Source organism: Zonotrichia leucophrys, chromosome 5 (genome assembly GCF_028769735.1).
Source record: "Zonotrichia leucophrys gambelii isolate GWCS_2022_RI chromosome 5, RI_Zleu_2.0, whole genome shotgun sequence".
NCBI lineage: Eukaryota > Metazoa > Chordata > Aves > Passeriformes > Passerellidae > Zonotrichia > Zonotrichia leucophrys.
The window spans coordinates 33,796,714-33,822,938 of NC_088175.1; the positions used below are offsets into that span (position 1 = coordinate 33,796,714).

General features: G+C 45.9%; 2 protein-coding genes across 10 annotated transcripts in view; both read right to left on the bottom strand.

The window, feature by feature from the left end:
• CKAP5 (cytoskeleton associated protein 5) overlaps positions 1–649 on the bottom strand; it is a 52,680-nt gene extending 52,031 nt beyond the window's left edge. For 5 of the 6 annotated variants that reach the window (XM_064714202.1, XM_064714201.1, XM_064714200.1 and 2 more), the window contains exon 1: positions 546–632. The gene's annotated coding sequence lies outside the window, so the exon portion shown is untranslated. Of the gene's footprint in view, positions 1–515 lie in introns of all 6 variants that reach the window. The other variant, XM_064714197.1, reaches the window with a different exon arrangement.
• Positions 650–2,227: 1,578 nt separating this feature from the next.
• The window catches only part of LRP4 (LDL receptor related protein 4), a 96,147-nt gene continuing 72,149 nt past the window's right edge, over positions 2,228–26,225 (bottom strand). For 2 of the 4 annotated variants that reach the window (XM_064714206.1, XM_064714204.1), the window contains 30 exons: positions 26,058–26,183; positions 25,474–25,608; positions 25,184–25,309; positions 23,913–24,143; positions 23,496–23,652; positions 22,932–23,149; positions 21,853–22,029; positions 21,182–21,307; positions 20,261–20,469; positions 19,571–19,652; positions 18,847–18,952; positions 17,846–18,047; positions 17,299–17,488; positions 16,917–17,048; positions 16,099–16,239; positions 15,327–15,413; positions 14,952–15,123; positions 14,705–14,867; positions 14,245–14,470; positions 12,561–12,864; positions 12,063–12,281; positions 11,624–11,758; positions 11,242–11,350; positions 10,768–10,912; positions 10,108–10,221; positions 9,689–9,812; positions 8,633–8,700; positions 7,960–8,047; positions 7,296–7,437; positions 2,228–5,550 (listed from right to left, as the gene is read on the bottom strand). In XM_064714206.1, coding sequence (XP_064570276.1) covers positions 5,215–5,550; positions 7,296–7,437; positions 7,960–8,047; positions 8,633–8,700; positions 9,689–9,812; positions 10,108–10,221; positions 10,768–10,912; positions 11,242–11,350; positions 11,624–11,758; positions 12,063–12,281; positions 12,561–12,864; positions 14,245–14,470; positions 14,705–14,867; positions 14,952–15,123; positions 15,327–15,413; positions 16,099–16,239; positions 16,917–17,048; positions 17,299–17,488; positions 17,846–18,047; positions 18,847–18,952; positions 19,571–19,652; positions 20,261–20,469; positions 21,182–21,307; positions 21,853–22,029; positions 22,932–23,149; positions 23,496–23,652; positions 23,913–24,143; positions 25,184–25,309; positions 25,474–25,608; positions 26,058–26,183 — 4,790 coding nt within the window. In that variant the 3' untranslated portion in view covers positions 2,228–5,214. Of the gene's footprint in view, positions 5,551–6,659; positions 6,729–7,295; positions 7,438–7,959; positions 8,048–8,632; positions 8,701–9,688; positions 9,813–10,107; positions 10,222–10,767; positions 10,913–11,241; positions 11,351–11,623; positions 11,759–12,062; positions 12,282–12,560; positions 12,865–14,244; positions 14,471–14,704; positions 14,868–14,951; positions 15,124–15,326; positions 15,414–16,098; positions 16,240–16,916; positions 17,049–17,298; positions 17,489–17,845; positions 18,048–18,846; positions 18,953–19,570; positions 19,653–20,260; positions 20,470–21,181; positions 21,308–21,852; positions 22,030–22,931; positions 23,150–23,495; positions 23,653–23,912; positions 24,144–25,183; positions 25,310–25,473; positions 25,609–26,057; positions 26,184–26,225 lie in introns of all 4 variants that reach the window. The other 2 variants (XM_064714208.1, XM_064714205.1) reach the window with 2 other exon arrangements.

Below are 26,225 nucleotides of genomic sequence, written 5' to 3' on the forward strand. Positions count from 1 at the left end.
ACTACAATTACCCCAGAGAACGCTTTGCTTAGGACATTCTAGAGGGGGAACCGATCCTGCACGAAGCCTCAGGGGACAGAAGTGCCCCGTTCCCCCGGCGGCTCCCAGGCCCACCACCCCGGCCGCCTCCCACGGAAGGCCCCCAGCAGCAGCCCCAGGCCCACAACGGACGGAGGCGGCCGAGGCGGAGCGGCCGAGCCCGCGGGCTCCCAGCGGCCCCATCGCCCCCCGGCTGGCGGGCGGCCTGAGCGAGCTGCAGCTCCGCGGCGCGGCGCGGTACAGGCCGCGGCCTCTCTCCGCTACCAGCCGCAATCGTCACGCCGCCGGGCTCTGCGAAGGGATGCCGCCGCAGCCCGCGGGCCCGGGCCATCCCCGCGGGGAGATGTCGCACCGCTGGGACTACGCCTCCACACGGTTCCCGGGAGAAACGGGGAGGCTCGGGCCTGGCGGCGGAGGCAGGCCTAGCCACCCTCCCACGGGCGCGGAGAGCGGACGGCGAAGGGGCCGGAGCTCACCGGGGCAGGGACAAGGCCGGCGGGTCTCACCTGGGCCCGGCGGGTCGGGCCGGTGACGGTCCGGCGGCTGCTCGGCGGGGTTTGAAATCGCCAGCACCGCCCGCACCTCCCAGTGTCCGCCGCGCGCATTGGCTGCTGCCGGCCCCGCCCGCGCTCGCGCCCGCGCTTCTCATTGGCCCGTTTGAATCCGGCAGCCGCAGCGCGTGCTCTCCGCGCGCTCCCGAACCAGCGGCGGGGCCACCGGGAGCGCGCACCGCCGCGGGCGGCTCCAGCGGCACCGCGCCCCCCCCCCGCTCGGCAGCTACCGAGACGCGCCCGTCCGCCCTCTCGGCCGCCGCCGTGTCCCCATGGGGGATGCAGGAGGGGGCTGCCGGGCCCTCTACGGCCGGAGCAGAGCCTGGCGAGAGGCGCAGGTCCTAAGGCATCCGGGTCAGACCGCGGGACCCGCCGGCAAAGGGCTAAAGCATCTCGGAGCTGATGGATTCGGCTCTGGAGAAGATCCTGTTACAGAGCAATGGGCCCTCGCTTTACGGTCAGTGAGTTTGTAAAGCAGCAACTCAAGAAACGACTGAGAGGGGACCTCACCAATGTCTGTCAGTATCTGAAGAGGTGTCAGAAGGCTCTGCTCCGTGGTGCCCACCAATAAGACGAGGAAACGGGCACAAACTGATGCACAGGAAATTCCACATGAATAGGAGGAACTTCTTTAATGTATGGGTGACCGTGCGCTGGGAGAGGGCCCAGAGAAGTTGTGGAGTCTCCCTCACTAGAGATCACAGGATTTGTCTGGACATTGTCCTGTGCCATGTGCTCTGGCGTGACCCGGCTTGATCAGGGAGGTTGGCTCAGGTGACCCGCAGTGTCCTCTCCACCCCGACCCATTCTGTGAACTGGTTTTGGAGCACAGTGTGTTTTCTCTCGTTTGTTCCTTCACTTCAGCTTTAAAAATTGAAGGAAATTTTTTTATGGGTAATCAGAAACGAAGACAAGGGACGCCAGAATGCCATGCACACAACTACAATTAATCTTACACTGACCTCTCCTCACCGTGCCATGTCAGCACCATCAGTTTTTTGGAAGAGAGGCAATTTTTTCATGACTTGATTGAAATGGCTTCTACACCATGCTTCAATTGTGAAATGAGCAGAAATACAGTTGTTTTAAATGTTTTAGGTAGTTCTTTCATCAGAAAGGGACAGGATGTGTTACATGACTAGCATCAGTACTGTAGTGTCAGTTATTAATGAATGTTTCATTCATTACTCAGCCTTTGGCACTATTTAAACTCTTGGTTATAAAAAAAAAACCAACAGAAGCTTAAACAAAACCCCCTGCAGAAAGAAAAATCAGCTCTTCTTCAGAACTTTATTTTCCACTTGGCAGAGGCTTGAGAACTCTACAGTCCTAATACAAACAGCCCCTTCTGCTGTTGCCATGTTAAAGAGGGGGTGAAAATGCAAGGTGGTACAGAGTGAGAGGTATCGTGTGTGTGAAAGAATCTGCAGAAGTGCTGTAGATATTGGGCCCTTGATTCAAAATCAAAAGGGTACAGTGTATGCTACAATCAGGTTTCTACGAACCCAAATCTCTTCCTATTTTCTTGCTCCTCTCAAATAAAGCAAAGTTGAGGTCCCGTCTGACAGGTTTGGGAGTTCCTCATTCAAAGGAAAGTCCACAGAACATGCATGATTCACAACCAAAAGCCACGCAGAGTGGTTAAGAAAAGCTAAATTTATATTAAATTATCATCAACCCCTAAAATATTGAACACAGTGGTTAAATAACTCCAGAAAATCCAATGTCTCCAGTGAGTAACGTTAAAACCATTACACAGGAACACACGGAAATCACTGACGTTAGCTCAGGACAGACAGGAGAGAGGTTTGCTTTTTACATAGTAAATCAGTGCTCAAGAGATCATCCTCCAGTAGCCTTTCTACATTCTTAACATCCTAAGTGCAACGAGGGTCTTCTCTTCCCCGGAATGGGAACCATGATGCATCCCCAAGGCAGCATCTCACTGGGGTTGTCTCTAGAAAAAAGACACGAATTTCTGCCCACCTCTCTGGCAGAGGAGGCTGTGTGACATTTTATTGTTCCTTTTCACCATAATCATTTGAGGAAGGGAGCAGAGAGCAGTTATGAATGGTTGTTAGGCTGGAGTGTGCAGGGTCTCTCCTAAGAAGCTGCAGAGAACATTGATCAAGGTGGAGATCACAAACACCATGAGTTGTTGAGAAGACTGACTGTGTTTTTCCCTTCCCTTCCACACCTGTGACTTGGACAGCAGTTACTTTGACAGGCTGACTTAATCTTAAGAACAGGTCTGGGCAGATGTTTCCCTTCACCCCTGGCCCACCTCAGGATTTTGGTGCATGGTCATATAAGCTACTGGGAGAAAAAAAGAACAACCCATTCCAAAACCCAAAGAAACCCTGCTGTCCTACAGGTCAGAGCCTTCCTTCCCCATGTCCCCACTCCCAGCCCTGATGCCCCTGCCCCTATACATGGTTTCTGCTCATGATTTGATTCTTCTGCTTATGCTTGAGCCCTCTGGTGTTGTCCCTGCGTGAAGTGGCTTAGATGGGCAGCGTCCATGTCAGTGATATGCACTCCTTTCTCAGTTCCTAGTCAAGTCCACACCTCAATCCGAAAGTGCCTCTGCCCAACAAAATCAATGCTTCCAAGGCTGGAGTCAAACAAATAAATAATTAAATAAAAATCTAATTTAAAAAAAATAAATCCCTCTGGGAGTAGGGAAGAGTCCCACATTACACAGGGAAATCCAAGCCTTAGCTCCAGTTCATTTTCCACAGGAATATACACCAGTCAGCCCAATGGTGCAGTTAGGGACAGAGTCTCAAGCCACCTAGCCAGGTCAAAGCTGCAATCTTCCCCTATCTACAAAGCTACCTCTACTGTGAAAAGTACAGGCAAACTATTGGCAACTGTGGTGTTTTTCAGGACTGTTAGCATATAAACAAGGTTCGAGCAGAGTAGGATAATTCTCCTTTTTAATCAGCTGAAAAAAAATATTGCATGGGAGTTGTACCCTCCCCCTACCTCTGAACCATACCCCAGTGTATGTTTTGCTCTCTTTACACCATGGATGGGAATGTACTTGACCTCTTCCCATGCGATAAAAGAGGTTACAAAGTCTGCAGTGAGAAATTCTTCACTGGGAAGTTCTGCTTCCAAGGATCTGGCTTAATGCTTAATATTTTACCATATGATTTGAGGGGTTAATATAAATTTTGTTTTTGGAAAAGTGTCAAGCAATATTTTCTCTTTTTTCTTTTTGAACAAACAGATGACAAGAGAGTATGAAGAGGTGGCAATAGTCCTTGGGAGCATGCAAGACCCAGCTCCAAATGCTGCTGGGTTTTGGCTGCAAGGGCAGGATGACATTCCCTAAAGGGTAAGAGTCTTGGAGGCGAGAGAACTGAAGCTCATGCAGCTGATGGGAAAAATTATTTGGCAATGAGAGCTATTTAGTGGTAACAGAAGAACTTAAAGTGCAATTCTGTCTGATAAACAACTACTTAGAATGGCCTTTGCAGCTCCCTGATTATTGTCTCCCATTCTAGGTCAAATGGGCTCAGCCTAGTAATAAAGCAGGTCCTAACTGTCAGCACTGAGCATTCCCCTGGGAAAGACTCGACCTAGGAATTATCTCTTTTCCCTTATTATGGTAATCAAAGGTCCTAAAGGCCAAAATAATTGGGACCTTACAGAATTGGAACTAGTGGGGACCTAGCAAATTTTCTTTTTCTTTTTCTTTTTTTATCTATCAGTTATGCAAAGATCAGTAAAATTTAGGTCTTGCTGAGACCCATTTCCCCCCATTAGCCCTGTAGAGCTAAGTAAAATAACAATTTCTTCTTGTCTCAAGTTCAGCACACAGATTCCAGTACCCACAGGAACAGTTCTGAAAGGGGCACTTGCTGACTCCTGTTTTTCCAGAGTAGAAACATGTTTTAATGGGAAAGGGGAGAACAGGAGCAGTGTCCACTGCCAGCAACAGACACAGTGCTCCCATCTGAGCATTCCTTAAAGTTTTTAGTAGCAGATATGAAAGTAAGCAGTGATGCTCTCATGAAGTGAGTCTCGGCAGCTGTGGTTATCTCCTCTTTATGCCTTTACAAGGTGACCTGATGCTGTGTCAGTGTCCTCTTGAGCCCCAAACTATATCCCATCTATAAAAGACCTCTCTCATGTCAGAGACCCCTCAACACAAAGCCTCAAAGAGTGCTGCTAGTGCTGGAATGACTAGGGGTACTTCTGTGACCAGGAACCAGCAATGAGACAGCTCTGCTCTCTTCATGGGCATTGACCGTGAGCTGGATGGCACAGGACTTGCAGGTTGCCAGGGAACAGACACTCTGAACCAGATTCAGGCCAGACGAGTCACTGCAAAAGTTAATGCGGCAACTTCCAGGAAAAGGGAACATATAAATAAACCACAGACAGTGAAAATGAGTCAAAAGGGTTTCTGGGTTCCAACCAACCCACCCATCCTCCTTCTCCAGACACAACAACATAGCTGCCCAGGTGCCATGCTGAAAGGCAGTCTCAGTCTCAGGCCCCTTGCAAGAGAGGCTGTTCTCTGTGCCCCTCCTTGCCAGGCAGGCAGAGTCTGTCTTTCCTGTCCAGAGCAGAGGGTAGGGAGGGTATGACTGCTCCCAAAGTCACGTGTACTTTAGACCTCGCTCTCTGTGGAGGGCTTGCGTTGGTGTTTCCAGCCTGTGTCTGGGAGCGAGCCCCGCCGCTCAGGAGTGGCTGCTGCTGTGTTAACACTGCTGCATTCAGACTGTTCTTCCTGTAGCAGCTGCTCAGTTTCAGTGTCATCCAGTGACCCAGAACTGGCCTGGATAGAGACCGTATCTGTCTTCATGCAGACGTGGTCCCGGAGGATCCCTCCGCGGGAGCTCCGAATCTGCTTCAGGTCATCCCATTCGGAATCATCACTGGACAAAAGGCATATTCCCTCCACAATCTTGATCTTCTCCTTAGTGTAACTGTGGTCTGGACCAGTCTAGGGAGAAGACAGATGAATGAAAAAAATAAGTCTATGGAAAACTATGGCAAAGAGCAATGCAGAGCTGGAATAAAGACAGGGAAGCAGACAAAGAACTGGACCTCCATGTAAACAGCCACTGGCTTTAACTGCCACAATGACAGAACCTATTTTAAGCTTCCTTTAGTTCTTTACCACCCCCAGATGAGTCCTCCCTGCAAGGGCTCTCATTCCAAACTCCCTGATTCTTCAGTCGTGGAAGCAGAATGAGGATGAGGCTGCTCTTCTCATTCAACTGTACATATTCCCTGACAGAAGAAAGTAACAACACTGAGCCTAAAAAGGAAGGAAAAAAACCCCACCAAACAAAATCGGAAGCAGAAACAGACAGAAAAGCTCATGGTAAAAGTAGACAGGAGATCAATTCAAGGTTTGCAAATCTTTACATCTGAGTCATTCTAGATTCACCTCTCACAGCTGGAATACCACTGTTGAGTCCAAGTCTCACAGCAGCAGAGGGGAAGGAGATTATAGGGAATCAACAAAAATTATCAGAGGCAAAAGGGACCACACTGAGATTAAAATAGTGAAATCTAACTTGGCTCACTGTGAAACAAGGAGCACTTGATCTATCCCTGAGGAGAAAGTAGAGGCAGTGGGGAAATATACATCTGAGTATATCAAGGAGCATCAGAATTAAGGGAAAATGGTAAGCATTTAGATATCCAGATAAATAATCCTGGCTTATCCTTAATAGATAAAGCTAAAATGGCTTGAAGATTTGGGGAATCTATTGGATAGTACCTTTGAAAAACAGTAAGGGAGAACTTTCCCCTGTGTAAGTCTGTGATCCCTGCCATAGGAACCAAATAATGTAACAGATAATCACAAACTGTCCTAACAGAAGCTGCCTGTTCAAAATATCAGTGAGTATGAGTAGCCAAAGCCCAGACCAAACAATCTGCCACAGAAAATTACTTGCATGTTCCTGACAGACTGTAGAGCTAGTTTAAGGACATAAAAGCAGGGGAGGAAACCAAGAAAGAGCAATTAGTACGGACCGCGCTTGAGCCACACAGCAGAGCTTGAGTGAGGGAAGCAGGATCAAACACACAGAGCAGTGATACCTGACGCGAGGATGTGGATGGAAATCAGAACAGGGAAGATGAGAAGCTATCTGAGTGATAAGAAAGCTTCTGAGGAGAAAAGAGAGGAGAAACTAAGTGCTGCAAGACATCATATTAAACTCTCTCCATCATGTGGCACGAAGTACGGACCTCTGAAGGGCCTTTAAAATGCTCTATTTAATAAGGGCTCCATTGTTTTCCCCTATCCCACCCTTTTCAGGCCGTGCACAGCCAGGAGCCATTTTCTTGTTACCAAACCCCTTCTGGCTGCCTGGTTCCCCTGGTGACTGTCCAAAGCAACCTTGGTGCAAGTCACTAACCAGGACCTGTATCCAAGGAAGACAATTTCAATTGGCTCATGCACTTTCAAGGGCCAGCACTCAGTGCAAATGAAATACAAGACACTGTGGGAGTGGATAAGAAGCAGAGAACTAAAGACAGGTCAAATTCACTACAGCTCACTAGTGAAGAAGTGTTGCTGGCTGATGTCCATAGCAGTCTGAGCAATGCACTGAAGCTGTCCCTCTGTGTCCTACAGGTAAATGCTCACAAGTTGCAATCCTTCCACCTAGTGAGGCCTGTGATATTCAACAGCAGCTTGGGCTGGGCTTCCATGTCCTTAGTAGCAGTTCTTACCTCCTTCTTGTAGCACAGCTGGTTGTACATGGTTGGTTTGGGAATTGATTCAATCTTCACCTCCTGGGTAGATGTCCGATATGAAGGATTACTGTAGGTTAGGTTCCCCAAGCCAGGGTCCGTAAACTTGGACTTATTATGCCTAGAGGGAGAGAGCTGTCAGAAAAGTCACAGGAACCCACTGCCAGGATGCAAAGTTCCTGAGTGCTCAGCAAGTGGATGGCTTCAGCCATCTCCACTGTCCTCCAAAGAGAGAATTCTGGCTTCACCTGGCTCTTCAGCTATGAGTCCATTTACTAGCTAGCAGTACAGCAAGGCACTGCCATGTAATCACAAAAGCTATCATGGCAGTAACTGGTGAAGTTATCTGTCAGAAAGCACATGAGCTCATACACTTACTGAGATATGAATTATCTCACATTCCTGTCCATAACTCATAAGCTCTCTGCAGAAAATTTAGCCAATAAGGTTTCAAATAGTAGAACTGCATTGCAAACACTTTAGAGGCACAGGACTCAAACCTTGCAAATAAAATCATCAAGCGCTCCTTCCAATGAAGGAAAAAAGGACTGTAAATGAAAATAAAGATTTAGTGCTTTCAGAGACTTTCTTCTACAACGCAAGAGTTTACAATTGGGCAGGAGAGGGAAAAAAGATCACTTACCTGTATATAATTAAAGCAGCAATAAGCAGCAAAATAAACAAGATGCTGAGAAGACCTCCAATAATGTAGCTGACATGCAGTCCTTCTCCTGAAAGTGAATATCAAGGGTAATTTATGTACTTTTATATTTCACTGGATAATACTGACCTTGGTGTAATGCCTGATGCTGGGGCTTTACCCATACAGAAGTATGTAAACTAAAACATCAGCACATTAATGTTTAGCAAAGGGTTTTGTTTGGCTTCCTATGAAACAAACAACTTTCCTCCCACCCAGGCCCCAGCAAATCAGTAAGTGTCAAGATCTTTGTAATGGAGGAGTTACATGACAGGTTACTTGCTGACAGGTTACTCCTGCATTGGGAAGCAATTACTACAGTCAACCATCTTCAACTAAACACAAAAGGGACAGTGAAATAGAGTACTATTAATGGGAAGAGCCCAGTGGCTGAGGTATAGGATGAAAGAAAACAGAACAATTCTTCAGACCAAGGAGTCACTTGGAAAAGTCCCTATCTAGGTTAATGAATGTCTACAGAGGCATTTTGCTCAGAGGGCATTGGAGTAATTTAAGTCTGAATTTCAGAAATTTCAGTTCCAGACCTATGGACTGGAATGCCTAAGCACATCTGGAGGAACAACTGGTGGAGAAGAGTTAAAGAAAAGCAACTCACCCATGGTGGCCAACACCGCCTCGTTGGCACGAGTACACAAGCCTTGCCTGGCATCTTTGTCAGAGCAGCTGAATGACAAAAGGACAGTTATTTACTAGAAGTAGAATCAACAGTAACAAAGGTCTCAAAAAACAGGATGGAATGGGCTAGCACTGATATCCCTTCCCTTTCCAGTTATAAAACACAGGTCTTCCTTTTTCTTCCTCAGTATTCTGCATCCAGAGAAGAGACAACTATACATACAGGTGGTGTGCACGGATATATCAATTATTGGTTGGCAGTATCTTTATATCCAATTCATTCTAGATTTGCCTCTCAGGTACACAGATGTACTCATATCTTCCAGGAAACAAATTTCAGCATTAGTGCTGAAGCAAAAATCAAAATGTCTCAGAGTCAGCATGAAGATATTTCTGTCCAATAAATCGTACTCAACAAAGTGCAAGTTTTGCTCTGTAAATAACTCAACCATATACTACAGAACCACTCTTTTGCTGAGCTGTATGAATAGCAGGCTGTAGGGAATTAGCAGAAAAGAGTCTCTTAACTACTTGCACTGTAAATTAAATGTTAGTGCTGCAAAGATTCTGTTCTGCCCCAAGCAAGTTATCCCCTTCCCAGGGCAGAACTATTTCCTCAGCTGTGTGGGTCTAGTCTCAGATGTTTCAGTGAACTGAAGCAACAGACTCCTCTGTCCTCCTCCCAGAAATAGGTTCTCAAAATTAGGAGATTCAAAAATCAATCAAATTATGAAATATCAGCTAAAGGTGGATTTTAACACTTCAGTACAGTCAGCCCACACACATATTTCAACAACACGGACAGAAAGGATCTCCAGCTGTTTCTTGCCATCTCAACAATGGCTCTTTGCCATCTCAACTGCATCTTTGTCATAACAGTTTCATTCATTAAGAATGTGAAATCTGGAGCTGGAATATCCTCTTTTGGCTAGGGATAGATATATATGGATGACTGTAACCAGAGGGGGCTTTCATGTAGAACCTTGCAAAAGCTGGGACTTTCCCACCCCATTTCCAAGGGAACAAGAATACTTACTTTCCTTCCACTGTTTCCAGAGATGTGAGAGGTTTGGTTGTTGAAGTACCTAGTCTGCCAGGTGGTGTTTGACTTCTCTCACTTACACTGGTTGGTTCTGGACCAGGGGGCACCACACCAGGAACTAGAACAAGAGAGAAAAATAAGCAGGACTCCAACTTTGTGGGACAGATAAACAAGTCTGATAGGCCATTTCCAAAACTCTCTATAGCTTATATGAGCAGCCTTCCCATCTCAAACCCAGTCTGTCAGCAGAAAGGACAAGGAGGCTTACTCCCAACCACTGGCCTCAGGCTCAATATATGACTGCATAAGATCTACACATTGGAGAGCCACATCTGCTCTGGTTGCCACTGCATAAGCAGCAGCAGTGGCTCACTTATGGAAGCTACTACCCAGCTGACACTCCGTAAACTCACTCGTAGAACAGGGCCGCCCATCTGGCTCATCCGGACATGCGCAGACAAAGTCAGAAGCCCTGGCAAAGCAGAGGTGAGTGCAGCCTCCATTGTTCACTCCACAAGCATTACTACCTGGAAAGAACAAACAATCTTCTAAATATGTTACATCTGAACAAAAAGGGGCTCAGAGCAACAACCTTCTTTACTGCTCAGCCAGAAACACTTCTTAGAAATCCAGCAAGTTATTTTGTTTTTGGCATATGCCCTGCCCGTCATCTGATTGCTAAAAGTGATGACAATAGCCAAACACTGAATTGGATTAGGGCAGTCTTGAAAGGAAGGTAATGGAAATCTTTAGACAGAAGCCCCAACAACACAGTTGAAGAGATTTAAAAAAACCAAAAAAACCCCAAAACCGCACATTCTTCTGCTTTAACACAATGTTGGGTGAACAACAAGAAAGTGATATTTGCTAATCAAAGCTTTAACAGAAAACCTTTAAGATGTACTTCACTGAAAAGTCACAGACAGACAAGGAATGAGCTAAGGGAAGATGTGTGAATAGTTTGAGCATAAAAAAGGATGTTGTCCTTACTTGACATCCACAATAGTGCGGTGGTTCTAGAGTTCTTTTGGTCTACAATCAGAATTTGCCTGAATCAAGGTCCTTCTATTTACCTGTCTGTCTCTGAGGAGAAACCACAATGATATCCATCAATCCCTCAACATTGGCTAGGACCGTCTCTTTGTTCCGCCCAGAGTATTTGTCCACTCTCTGGATAGATTTTGTTTGCCAGTCAGTCCAGTATATCCATCTGTCCTGCTGCTCAGGGAGACAGCCAAGAAAAATCACAGCCATTATTAGCATATTTAGTCATATAGACACAGGATATCCATAAAAAACACATCCCAGTGGCAGAAGGCCCAAAACAAAGGGTTTTCCAAACCCTTACCCTCTTATTGTAAAGAAGATGACTGTCTACACCCCACAGTTCAGACAAACTTCCTTTGTTAGCTCCAGAGAAGATTTAAGCATTATCCCCTCAGCCATCTTGGTTTCCTCAGACTGCAACACTTCCCTGTCCCCAAACTCCACTGTACAAACTCATCAACACACCAGGGAGAATGGTGGCAGCAGAAAAATCTTCTCACCTGTGTCAGAGCAAAGGGATGTGACACGTGGCTGACCAACACTTGTCGTAGCTTCCCGTTGAGGTCACAACTCTCTATGCGATCAAGGTGAGCATCCACCCAGTATATCCTGAAGGCACAGGGAAAGAGGTGAGCTTCCACCTATTCAAACCTCTCTTTACTTTCTAGTCATTTGCTGACCAAGATCATGGAATCATAAGATGAATCAGGAAATAAAAGCTATAGAAGAAAGCCCCAAAACATCCCAAAATCAAACCCAAACCCACAGTGCTACTCCAATAAATAAAGCTAAGAGTGCTAAAAAATTCATTACATCCCTTAACCCTATGCAAGTATAGGAAGTATAGAAAGTATATGCAAGTATAGAAAATCTTTCACTGACCTCCTGGTGTCATAATCCAAAGTCAATCCATTGGGCCACCCTAGGTCAGTGTTAATCAGGATTTTACGTTCAGAGCCATCCAAATTTGCCCGTTCAATTTTAGCAATGTGACCCCAATCTGTCCAGAAGAGATACCTGAAGAGATAAAAGGCAAGTGTAAGAAGAAAAGACCATTTCACTTGGCCTTCAGAAAGTTTTAGTTATGAATGAAACTGCCAGATTCTTCAGGTTCAAAAAGGATAATATAGCCTGCTTCTCACAGCTATCTGCCCAACCCTCAAATTCCCTGCCTGCCTCACTACTACAAGTCACTCAAAGTCAACCTCTTACTGGTACCCGCAGATTCACATGGCACATCTCTTCTTCCTCCCAAAACCTCCTCTTCCAGCTTGCCTCTGTGCAGCCCCTCTCCCTGCCCCACCAATAACCCCATACCTACCCCTTCTTGGGAAAGACAGCAATGGCTCGAGGTTCATCCAGGCTGTTATTGATCAGCACTTTCCTGGAGCTTCCATCCAGTCTGGCCACTTCGATGGTATTGCGTCCTGTGTCTGTCCAGTAGAGGTTCCTGGCAACCCAGTCCACTGCCAGGCCATCTGTAGTCTTCAAACCCTGACCAATAACAGTTTCCATGTTGCTGCCATTCAGATCAGCCCGCCTGGATCAAAATCAATGACAAAGGGCAGTGAGGAATAGGTAGTTCCTGGAAAGCTGGATCTCCATCAGTCACAGGGCCACTGCATACTAATACCTCCCAAAAAGTAATAATGCTTTTGCCCCTGTCTCCGGCAGGTTAAGCACACCTTCAGCATGATGCTGTGTACCAAAAACAAGGTGTAAGCACTGGAGTAGTGCTCAGTCTCCCCAGTTTACTGGCACACTCAGCACAAGTCACTGGGTGACCTGGGGACTGGCCAAGCAGCTGACTGGCACCTACCTGATAACATCGAGAAATACATCTGTGTAGTAAATCTTGCCATCCACACTATCATAGTCCAGAGAAATGACATTGTTCAGCTCAGGGACAGGTATGTGCACATCTGTGTGGTCACTGGTGTCCAGTGAGATACGACGGATGGAAGCACGGCTAGAGAAAAGTAGGTAGGTCTCTGGAGAAGAGTCACATGTCTGCTCATCTCTCTTCAGCTGGATGCCAGTGGGGCAGGCACAGGAGAAACCAGTGGGGTGAGGTAAGCAAAGATGGGAGCAGCCACCATTACGAACTCCACATTTATTGAAGCCTTTAGAAACAGGGAAAGCGTAGTTTTAGGAACTCACAGACCAATGCTTTACTTTAAAGTCTACGTGCACAACTTGCTAGCAGCTGAGTTCATCCCAGCCTTGCTGGGAATCTACAGCCCTTTGTACAGAGATGCTCTCCCCTCTCTGCAAGATTCACAGTAGGTATGGGCATGATTGGCAAAGAGAACAGGAGGGTCCATAAGAAGAGGGATCATAAGAAGAAAAATCTTAACCTGCATTCCTTGCTAATCATAGTTTTCCCAGGGAAAAAGAAATAGCCAAATGCTCCCAGACTTACGCAAGTGCAGTTTAACTTTATTACTGCTACAAATGGTAATGCTGACAGAAAGATCCAACCCTGTAGGGAAATTGTGTGACAATGTACCAGAGGCCAGGCTGACAAAGAAGCTTCTGTTTCAACTTAGCTGCACACAGTGGCAAGTAAACAAAGGCATCAGAGAAGCCTGCTGGAAATGCCTGACATATTAGGGTCATATAATAACTTTTTTTTAAATTGTAAAGAACCCAGCATACATTTACTAGGAGGGAATAAGCCCAGGAGACAGGTGCAGGGAGTAGGAAGAAGACAATGTGGATATGATGGCTAGACTTTTGGTCAGCTTGAAGTTGTGTTGCCAAGTTATGCAATCAGGAGTGATGTTCTGCTGTTAGTAACCGCAGGAAAAGCAGCAGAGTTTTCTATAGAAGTATGTATTGGGGAAATTCTACAGAAATAAAACCACAGCACAAAGCAACAACTTCCACTGAAAAGCAAGGAGGCAAGATAGGGTGTTACAGGATCCCCAAGGAGTAACAAAGAATTGACTCTGGCACAGAATAGTTGGACAACATGATACATAAAGAGCAACTAAAGCAGCAGAGATTTTGCAGAGCAAAGAGGCAGACAAGAAGATGAAGCCTTCAGTGATTGGGAAATAATACTAGAACTTGAAATAATATTTCGGCAACTGGTTTAAGAAGAATTAGAGTCTTCTGGAGTTAAAGAAGGGAAATTGTCCAGTGTCAGTACAGTCTGGTGAAGCCTAGTAAGGCATGACTTGTTCGGTTGTCCTAAGAAAGTGGCTCTGCTGTGTGCAAGAATGAAGTTGTCAGTGCAATCCAATGAAGGAAATGGGACAAAGGGGTCAAAAAGCATCCAGTAATCAACACTAGAACTACAGAGCTGGGTAAACAGGGAGGAGTGCAAAAATAGTTAAAGAAGGAAGAAGCGATGCCTTAAAAGAAGGCATCAGAAGAAAAGCTGATTTTTGGCAAGTCCCTCTATCACTCCTGCTTTACACCAAAGGACTGTTTCCAATGACAGCTCTGAAGGACTCCCCTCACCACCACCACCATCTGCCACCTGGGGAGCAACTTACCGAGGGGCCGTGCCCTATCAACAGCTTGAATATCCATGAGGCCAGGCAGGTTTGCCCTCACCAGGATGACATTAGCACCAGTGTCCTTGTCAGCCCTGTGAATGCTGCGAGTTTGCCAGTCAGTCCAGTAGATGTAGGAGTCCAGCAAAGTGAGGCCATAGGGATGCTGCACCGGAGACAGCAGGGTGCGGCGGTTCGCGCCATTGAGATCCGCAGCCTCAATCCGCTACGGGAAGAAGTAGAATGTCAGCCCATACTCAAAACACTTCTCCTCTTGCTAGCACTTACTGCAGCAAGTGGGAAACAGTCTCAGCAAGTGGTGTTATTCAGGTTCACCCTCCCTCCACAGCCCATACTCTCAGAAAAGCTTGCTCTTCTGACAACTTGCTCAAGGCTCTTCAAAGCAGCCTCCAACTACCAAACACCCAATGACAAACAACACTGAAGAACAGAATCAGACCTCTGTGTGTGCATCAGCCCAGAGCAGCTGGGACCCAGCCTTATCCACTGCCAGTCCATTAGGCCAGCCCAAGTTGTTGCTGATGAGCACCACACGTGCAGAGCCATCCATCCCAGAGCGTTCCAGCTTGGCATTCTCACCCCAGTCTGTCCAGTACATATACCTGGGGAAAAGTTAGCAAGTATTACAGAAAAGGAGATCAAAGAAGACCCATGTAACTCCTAGACAATCTCTTGACAACACTAACCCCATTTCATGGTATAAAGCTATTGCCCGAGGGCTGTCCAGGTTCTGCCAGACCAAGACTTTCCGCATGGAGCCATCGAGATTGCCCACTTCAATCCGGTTTGTTCCTGTATCTGTCCAATATATCTTCCTGCCAATAGCATCCACAGCCAGCCCATCTGTAGTCAACAGACCTGAGAAAATAGCAAAACATTTTGGTCACTGCTTTTTCTCCCAATTTAGTCAGGAATTTCTAGTATTGCTCTTGTCCATCTTGTAGGCATTCTTTAGGCTTTGCTTGCCTTTCCACCAAAAATGTATTCTACCAGGGTATCAGAGAATCTCTCTTTTCATACTGCAAAGAAGCAAGAGGCTCTCAGATCAAAATCTCCCTCACCTGTAGTGATGATGTCCTCAAATTGTGAGCCATCAAGGGCAGCGCGACTGATTTTCCGCAATGTGCTGTCTGACCAGTAAACCTTTCCTGCGTTGAAGAAGATTGAGAAATTTGAAAAAGCCCAAAACAAAACCAAATCAAACCCAAACAAGCAAACAGCAAAATCCTTAAAAACCAGATCCATGTGTTTGACTACCTGCTACACCATTCAAACTGGACCTGATTGTACAGAAATAATAATAGCACAAGATTATTAAGCTAGAGTGATAAAACAGTGCAAATTCTCCCCAAAATATATAGGACATTTACAGAAGATCTGACCTTCACACAGGGACGGAGAACACCTAATACCATCAGCTAGTAGTAGAGCTCTACATCTGACTTCTCCAAATGAGATCATCTACCTTACAGTGCAACAGTGTCTACATCCAGCACAGCATCAGATGTTTACTATACATGAGCATCCAGCATCTCAGCTCTACTGTTGTAAAAGGCCTCAGCAAGAGGAACTTTCTTAAATCAAAAATGCACAGGGACCCCATTCAATATTGCAGGCAGTTTTTTTTCATATGGTTTGGGTTCTCCGCTTTCCTGTAAGGATATTTATTTCCTCACTGGAAACAAATTATCTGCAGCACATACAAGGAAAATAAAAACCTACCCAAATCCACTGCCTACAGTAAGATCTGTGGCTGGGTCTTTACTCAGGCATTTAGATAGGAAGTTACTTGTTGCCTTTCAAACACAGTCAGATACAGTAAGAAGTTCAAACCTTCATGAGGATCCACTCCAATTGCAATGGTGTTCTTCATGGTGACATTGACTGAGACAACAACATCTGCAAAGTAGGGGATATCCAGAGAGACCATTCGGATGTCAGTCCTTCTGGCAAAGATCAGAAAGCTAGTCATTCCTGCAGAGTGGACAATGGACACATATTAGTGAGGAACAAGTTCAGTCAACTGTAGGCATAATTTATCAAGTATTCTAGAGTTAACAACCACTGCAGTGGAAAAGGGAAAGTGTTTTAGATAGACCTTGGCTTATGGACAGTCTGTGTACAAAAGCATCACTTTTTTGAGCATCACTTAATGCTTCTTTACATCCAAGTTGAAAGGTATAACACTCACAGAAGAGTTACTTCTGCTAATATGTGTGGGAAATTGTAATTAGGAGTCATTCTTTTTCTCCTAGGGAGGAAAAGTGGATGTACCATTGCCTGAAGCCAAGTGCCTTCCACCATCCACAGAAGTGGTCCAACAGGAGGAGTGTATACAGACCTATTAAAGAATATATCACCTTGTAGTTTAAGAATTCACCTCAATATTAGGGCAAAAGTCTGGGAAAAAATGTGACGTTTGGTTTACTTGGCCAACATAATTTCAAGAAAAATGTTTGCTTCATCAATCCATTTATCAGTAAGTTTCTTCACAGTAATTCCCACTCAAATTGAAGGTACAGGCACCAAATGGGTTTTTTAAGGCATAAAGCAGGTAGGCACATAAAAGTGAAATTTTTTCTCTAACACGGCAGAGGCAAAATGTAGCTCTGATACAAAACTGCAATGAGGATTCTACAGAGAACACTCACCGGTGGAGCAGGTCTTGCCATCAGACTGCAGATTGATCCCTGTGGGGCAAGTACAGCTGTAGCCTTTTGGAAGAGGTGCCAAAAGGCACAGGTGACTGCAGCCTCCATTATTAACTTCACATGCTGTATGTACTACAGAAAAGAGGATGAGAAATCCATGAGCCAGCAGCACTGGCACAAAAAAGAGATGCAGCAGCTATAGAAACACATTGTAGAATGCCCTCAAATGCCAAGTCAAGAGTTAATTCTCATGTTCTCATACTCCACACAGACACTTAAGACAATGAGGGCTGACAGGTCAGCTGCTTGCAGAAAAGACATGCCACATGGCAGAGCCTGAGCAAGCTCTCAGCTCAGTGGGGCTTGGGTGTGAGCTCTGTACCTGGGGGCCTGTGCCGGTGGAAAACATGAATATCCATAAGATTCTCCAGATTGTCCTGCAGTGTTTCCCGAGACTGCCCAGTTCTCCTATCTGCACTCTGGATGCTTTTGGCCTGCCAATCTGTCCAGTAGATTCTCTCGCCATAAAGAGTAAGTCCAAAGGGGTGAGGCAGATTGTTCCCAATCAGCACCTGCTCAGATTACCCCCATCACCCGAAGAAAAATATTATATAAATTAAAATCCTTTAAAAAATATATTTTATACATATATATACACATATATTAGTGACTACGAAGTCACTAAGGAGAAGAGGCTTCCCTTGCTCCCTCTGAACATACAATCACAGCAAAAGGAGAACGATGAGGCAATCTTGGCCCTCAAACTTCCCTCACACAGTTTGAAACTGAAAAGGAGTTCTTTTCTCTCAGTAAAAGCCACTGTGTACTTTGATCTGTAAATTTTTCCTTTCCATTGGAAAAAGAGGCAGGAAGCATCATCATCTTGTGCTCAGACTCGCAGAGCTGCTCCTCAAAGAAGGCTTCCTTACCTTCCTGTGGCTTCCATCCAGACTGGCATACTCGATGGTCTTCATGCCTGCGTCTGCCCAGTACAAGCGCTGTGACTCGTAATCAATGGCCAAGCCATTGGGCCACGTCAGGTTGGAGGAAATGATCACCAAGCGGTTTGAGGCATCCATCCCAGCACGTTCAATTTTTGGGTTAGCTCCCCAGTCAGTCCAGTACATGAACCTAAGAAGAAGCCCAGACAGAAGTGAATGCCCACACTTTTTCACTACCAGAGAAGCAACTGACTCTGGTGCCTTCAGGCTCTAGCAGGAAGAAGCATTAAAGTATTAGTGTTCTCGTGCCCAGCCTTGGGTTCTTGTAATGTACCTAAGATCATACTCAAATTTATAGATCTTCTACTGCCCATGGGCTTGCCCAATTACAATGTGTAAGAAAAAAATTCAAGAAAATAGGTCAAAGTCTAAAAATTAACTAATTATTTAGCAATGTACACCAGTAGCCCTTTACACTCTTGCTGTATTTGTCTTCCGGTAATCCACTCAAGGAAAGAATAGCACTCTTTCATTCAAGACATTTAACGCTTCTAAAGCAATGGCTGGCAAGCTTTTTCCTATCCACCCTATCCCCATCTCCAAAAGGTCTGAGAATATCCTTCTGACTGAAACTCAAGTCAATAAGCAGGGAGCTTGAATACAAATTCAACATATATGTGCAACAGAGAAATAAAAAATATCTAGATGGCCCCATTCTCAACATTTTCGTACCGCATCTCTAGTTATTACATCCTCAAGATAAGCAAATGAAAACACCAGCCAATTCCTGCAAGCTCCACAGCACAACAGGCAATTACCTCTGCTTATCTTGTTCTATTAGCATCTAAAATCACGTCTCTAGTTTCGGTCACTAGCAGGTTGTAGAACGATGGCACCAGTGAGAAAGAAAATTGTACAAAACCAAAGAACCACAAGGTCTTTAGACATGCAAGAATTGTTAAGTCATCCCAGAAGAAAGACTCTCTTACCCTTCAACAGGGTCCACTACAATATCTCTAGGTCTGTCTAGGTTCTCCCATATTAGAACAGTTCTCATGGTCCCATCTGTATTGGACACCTCTATCCGATCTGTTCCTACAAAAGTCGAGAGAGAAAATAACAGAGATGAAATTTGAATTACAAGAGCTAAGGCAAAAAAACCTCCATACAACAATGCATTCTTTCCCTATATCCATTTGTGTTCTTAGCTAGAAGATAGGTAAGAAATCTGGCTTAAAGTGTCACTTTCCATCCTCTAAAGTCACCTCTGTGGCTATCACTGATGTGGAGTCCTGTATATAACCCACCTCTTACCTAAGCCCCCATGCCATGAGAGAACAGCTAGAAAAGAATAATCCTCCTTACATCTCTCTTAACTGTGACTATGAGCAGGGAACATGCTCCAAGTATGACCTCCTGCATCCCAAGATACACTGATGGAAGATACATAAACGCACACAATCACAAGCTCGGCAGCAAGACAACAGTGACAAATATTTTTGTAGAATTAGTACTGGGGATACTGCAAAGAGAATTAAACTAAGGGTTGTGCCTCAATTCACACTCAGTTAGAAGCACATGACATGAAACTTCATCTTTCTGCCACACGGAAATTAGACAAATTTGGAATGAAAGAGAACTACCCAGCTGATTTTCAGTTTTCATGACTAATAAGGAAGACAGAAATCTATGTAAAGCAGAGGATCCCAGTACCTGCATCAGTCCAGTATAGTTTGTTGGTGACCCAGTCAATTGCAAGTCCAGCTGGACTTTCCAGGCTGGTGTCCACCACAACCTGAATGAAAACAAAGAAAAAATCCTTAGTGAAATTGGACCTTAGGGAGAAAGCACTTGTCCAATGCATTACCCATTCACAAACAATGTTAACTTTCAAAAAGCAAAAGCCTGAGCAGAGCAATGCCATACAAGAGAACATTAAGGACTTTAAAGTCTGAATAAGGGTTTTATTTGGAGAAACTTCAATTTTTTTTTGTGCCTGTACAAACTGCAAATCCAAACTTTGAACTCTCTTTGCCTCGTTTACAGCACCACCAGCCTAGAAGTGTGTGCAGAAAGCATTTCCAAAGACCATGATTCTCAGTCCAAACACAGAATGTAATAGAGGATTTAATACCTCTTCCTTTCAGATTCTAGGGCTACAACAAAGGACTTGAACAAAGCCCACAAATGGCCATGCTTCACGTCTCCATTCAAGGCTCTCCATGCACCCAATTGGTTATGTTGTGTGCAGTGATCTCGTTTGTCAGAACTAGGCCAACTAATGAACAAAAGATCCACCATGAACTGCAGAGCCTTAAAAAGCCAGTGTATCCCAGTGGCTTCAAATCTGATGCCCAAGGAGTCTCCTGGCCAGATGACCTCCACACACAGTGAACACTGTACCTCCTGGTTCGATCCATCCCATTTTGCTCGGCTGATTGAGTCAGTGCTAACATCTGTCCAGTAGACATAGTCATCCTTTGAGTCCCAGTCTAGAGCCACAGCACTGCGGACATCAGCAAGGGGGATGACATCATCTGACAGGTCATCGGTGTCAAAGCTGATCCGACGGATGTCCATCCTTCGGGCAAAAAGCAGGAACTTGTCAAGACCTGATCAAAGGTCGAAAGGTCTTCTTTTAATTTCTCTAAGTTCAACAATAAAGTGATAGACAGACAATTCCCTGCTACATCCACAACCTTAACTACCTACATCATCTCTCACTGGCAGGCCTTTGGTCTCTTTTTTTTACTGGAAGCAAAATACCACTGGGAGAGGATAGGCAAGGGGGAGTCAGAGTGGTTGTGAGCTCTCTCCTGGGGTGTAACCTATGCTGAGGGAACAAGGGAAACCATATTCTTCAAAGGATGGCACAAACATCCCTCCAAATAAAATAGCTATTTTAAAATAGCTCTTGAGAATCTGGGAGATAGTTGGTCAAATTCTTTCACATAGCTGTAAACTAAGAGAAATGTGACAATGATGAGGACTGAATGTTTTGTTTATCACTGACACAGCCATTATCAGAATTTCAGAAAAACAATCAGCTGTGCCAGGTAGCATGGTGCCAAAAGCAGCCCTGAAATAAGGACAAAGGGTGGAATTTGTCTGCATCCCCACCCATGAAGCCTAGTGAGGGCAGTGAGAATACAGAACAGGGGAATGCATCAAAAAGGAGAAGCATCCTCTGGCAGGACCCTTAATACTTCTATCTCAGTCTATCCAGCTTCATTTCCTTGGAAGCAAGTACTGCTGATGCTTAGTCCCACTGCCAGCCCTCTGCCACCCACTGAAGATCTGAGCACGTGGTCCCACCTCACTTACTCTGGGCACAGGCATGGCTGCTGGTCTTGCGGAAGCCCGTGGGGCAGGCGCAGGTGTAACCCTTGCTGCTCGGCAGGCAGAGGTGCGTGCAGCCTCCGTTGTTGTCCCCACAACGGTTTCTCCCTGCTCAAGTAGCCAAAGACAAGAGCGACCACACATAAAGCAAAGAGTAAAGAAATGAGGAAAAACACCAGTTGAGGTGTCAAGACCACATGGATATAACTTCCCAAGCCAGAAGTTAACTGAAAATCAGGAAACATACAAACTAAAGCACTAACTCAATTTTTAGGGCTCAATTTTAAAACAAATATTTAACTCAATGCACTTTGAGAGCAGATAATGGCAACTGAAGAGGAGTAAGGGAGGTGTCAGTCATTACAATGTCCACTAATGATTTTCCCCTGTCCCAAAACTTCTCTTGTGTAAACAAGCCCCAAGTATTTCCTACTGAAAGGCCTCCATCCCCGGTGTCAGCAGGGGGAGCTGCGGTAACACCCAACTCCGAGGGACCTCAACGCGCAGGCCGTGGAGCAAGTTCTGCCACAGCCCCGGGCACAGGCGGGGGTTCATCCACATGCTGGGTTCAGGATGTCATCTCCCAGCTTTACAGGGACTGGGCAGCTCCGGGTCTCCTACTGGCTCAAATGAGTTTCTACCCGCTCTGCAGTTACCTGCTGGCTGACGCTGAGGATGCAGCGTGTGGATGTCCATAGGGAAGTGGAGTTTGTTGCGGATGATCTCCTGGTTCTTGCCTGTGAATTTGTTGGCACTGTTGATGCTCTTGGTGTGCCAGTCTGTCCAGTACAAACTGTCCTCAAACACAGTGATAGCAAATGGGTGTGGGAGCCCTGCAACAGACATGCAATACAGGAATATGATCACGTCTAACATGACTCAGGCTAGCACGGAGACAAGGGAATGCTCTTTTCACTGTCCCTTAGGCTTCACCACACTCAACCTCCTCAAATACACTTTATACTAATTTAACAGACAATTCCTCTCTGCTGTCCTATAATCATAGATAGAACGTTAGGGAGCTGGAATAGGCTTTAAAAATCATCTAGTCCTAATCTCCCCACCATAGGCAGGGAGGGACACCTCCCACTAGACTAGATTGCTCAAGGTTTTATCCAACCAGGCTTTGAATAATGCCAAGGTTGGGGCATTTGCAACCTCCCTGGGCAACCTGTTCCACCACTTCACCATCTTCACAAGAAAAAATGTCTTCCTAATACATAACCTGAATTTCCCCTCTTTTAATTTGTATCCAGTACTCCCTGTCCTAAGACTAGAGTTCCTGATGAAGAATCCCCTTCCTGCTTCCTGGTAGGTTCCCTTCAGATACTGGAAGGTTGCAATGAGGTCTCCATTCAACCTTCTCCTCTCGAGAACTTTCTTTCCAGCCTTTGTAGGGGAGCGCACCAATCCTCTTATTAACTTTGTGGCCCTCCTCTAGACTTCCTCCAACAGTTCCATGTTTTCCTTGTGTCTGGAGCCCCAGAGATGGATGCAGTATTCCAGCTGGAGTCTCACAAGAGCAGACTCACCTCTCCCTCAACCTGCTTTTGATGCAGCCACTGATGACTGGATGGCAAACTCCATCCCTCAATGGTGACAGAATTCATTCCACAGTGAAAGAAGAGGAATCAAGCACAGATGCAGGAGCCAGTGTCTCAAGCTCAGATCAGCACTGCACTACTCTGTGGTCTTTATTGCAGAAAGCACTCCCTGGAGAAAGCCTGTTACTTACCTTGGCTAATAACAGCCTTCCTATTGCGTCCATCAAGGTCTGCCCTCTCGATGACATGATGTTTGGCATCCACCCAGTACATTCGATGTCCTGCATAGTCAATGGTCAGTCCATTGGGCCAGAAGAGGTGCGTATCCGCAATGATGCGCCGATTAGAGCCATCCATGTTGGAATACTCAATGCGGGGAGTGTTGCCCCAGTCAGTCCAGTAGATAGTACTGGAGGAGACGGAGAGACAGCTAGAAAACTTGTGGCCCACATACTGCACCCAGCATCACTCCCTATCAGGGCAAAGCAACATCAGTCCTGTGACCTTGAGCATGAGACTGGGCCACAGCCATGGGAGAAGTGAAAAGTGACACCCAGCCTGCTGAAAGCTGAAGGGCCCAGAGCAGGATTAAGGCTCTGAAGAGTCCCAACACTGACACATTCCCCAAAGTGTCAGTGCCAACTCAAGTCTTGAGTCAACCTTTGTGACCAAGAATGAAGTTTTATGTTCAACAAAAAGCATGTACATGGAGAGCTCACTGGGGGTTCCCCTCGGTTTCCCATACTTTCACTCACCCCTCCATAGGATGTAGGGCAATTGCTCGGGGCTTCTCCAGGTTCTGCCACAAAAGCACTTTCCTGTGAGTGCCATCCAGGTTTGCTACCTCAATTCGAGACGTCCCAGAGTCCGTCCAGTATAATTTGTCATGGATCCAATCAATAGCAAGTCCACCTATGTACAAGACAGAATTAAGCACAGAATGAAACCATGGATCTGCACGGAAAAATAGTTCCCTTTCTCTGTCCACCTCAGAAGAGGCCCAGTTTCTTCTCCTGCCAGCCAAGATTAACTCCGGGGGGGGACACTCACCTAACACCCATTCCATCCAACCCACAGCCTTCCTCAGGGAGATGCACTTTGTTCTCAATGCTGGGCCCCCACTTCCCTCCACTCACCCACCCTATACCATTGCCTTTTTTGCAGTGACGCACCTGGGCTCTCCAGCCCTGTGGAAACCACCTCTTCCACATTGCTACCATTCAGATTGGCCCTCATGATGCGATCAAGGGTGACATCAGACCAGAACACCAGCTCCTTGCTGTGGTGGAAATCAAGGGCAATGGCATTTTCCAGGTTGTTCAGGAGCAGCGTATACTCAGAACGATGAGGCAACACTTGGCGGATATCAATTCGATTGGCAAAGAGCAGCACGGGCTCTGGCCCTAAGAATATACAGGAAGACAGCATTGGAGTATTTCACAGCATTTGACTGGGTCCTGCCTACCATTCCCTCTGCACCAAGTCCCAGAACAGAATTTTGCAGTACTGGCAGCAGCAATCAACCCTCAAATGCAAAACACTTCAGAGAGTTTTTTTACATCCTCTATACACAGTCCTAACTCAAAGGTGAGCAGTTTTAAACCTTCTGGCAAACATTAACTCAGCAAGAAGCAATCATTCCAGGTCCTACCAAAGCCTGCCTCCCCTCAGCCTCTGAAACCACATCACTGGACAGCTGCTTGGCAGCTGGACAAGAGATTCTTTTTCCTATATGCATTTCCTAGCCATGCAAACACACGTGCTCTACTACACCTGCTACTACAGACAGGACACAGTTGAAATCTGCCTCAGCCAGATATAAACTCAGCAGGTATTTCCAATGCAAAAACCCATCCCCAAAATATCAACATCCTTTATGGATATCACTAGGGGAATTCTTAATGAAATCTGAAGTCTTTAAGTGAAATTTCTAATTGCTCAGTTCTTACATTAGAGGAGGAATAAAGTTAAAGAAGCGTATAGATATCTTTAAAAAACCCAGCAGATCTCCACAGAGCAGCCACTCACAGCATTCAAGATTGGTGCCCATCATCAAGGGTCAAACCACGAGGAGTTGTGATACAACCTCACTTATTGGAAAGGCTAAGACACTTCCTGAACAAAGACAGAAAGCTTGTTTTGTCCCAGACTCTAAGTCACAAGGAATGACAAAGGACTAGGAAGAAAAGGCAAGGGCAGTCTCCCTGGCAGGGAAAGGAAACAGTGTTGTACTTCAATCCATGGTCAGTCAAAATCACACAAAATTTTCACAAATATTTATCAACAGCGTGGGCATATCTAACACAAGTACAGGTACTTCCTTTCCTTCACATGTTTGTTTGTGAACAGCACAATGCTGCCAGTGAAGCACTAAAGACATCATTATGAGAACTGGACCAACAGACACACCCCAGTTGTGTTGTTAGGTTGAACTCCCCTTTACCTAGAGCTTTGCAGCTACGTTTGTCAGGGCGCAGCTCGTAGCCCTGCTCACACCAGCACTGGAAGCCTCCTTCGCTGTTGGTACAGCCTTGGCTGCAGTAGCCTTCCTCAGCACATTCATTCACATCTGCATGTTACAGAGAAAGTTACCATTAGATAGATCATCCATAAACCCAAAAATCTCACTGACAGATTGCATCTGCTTTCATACTCTGATTTTCACCCTATCATAGCCACTAATTTCAAACATACCAAAGCAGCAGGGAGGAGGCTACTGCTCCAAAAACCCACCTTGACATGATCGGCCATCTTCCAGGAGCCTGTAACCCGTGTGGCAAGTGCACTGCACCATCCCTCGCACCATCTGGCATTTCTGAGCACAGCCACCATTGTTGACATTGCAATTCTCCTCCCCTGTTCTTGGACCTGCGGAAGAAACATGTGAAGATAACTGAGCAGAAACCACAAGGCAGCTGTTCTTGCCTTCAGCTGTTAGGCAGCAGTCACCCTTCAAAGCAGTCTGAACAAGAGGGGGAGGACACAAGCTGTGCTGGAAGCTTCCTCTTTGCAGCCAGAGCTCTCCTCTGCAGGCCACAACTGAACAGGACAGCAGAGCTCAGATTAACATGTTTTTAGGATTCAGTGTCTCTGCAGACAAATGGTGATATCTGAGATCATAATCTTTTCCCCATCATTCCTTGTGTGCAGTCTTTAATTGGCAAAACCAACAAGGTTTTTTTCCTCAATCTTTAACTCGCTTCCATTATCACAGCTCAGACTTTCTTTCCTACACACATCCTTCAGTAACACCAGATAGACTCCCACACATTACCGGGCCTCCGTTTGTGTCTAAGACTGAACTAGGGAGGACTTACGGCAGTTTTGATGTGGGCTCTCATCACTGCCATCTCCACAATCATTTGCTCCATTGCACAGCTTCCTCTGGCCAATGCAACGCCCGTTCCCACACAGGAACTGGTCTGGGGCACACTGAGGGGTGCCTGCAATAGAAGGGAAAAGTAGCACATCACAGCTTACTGATG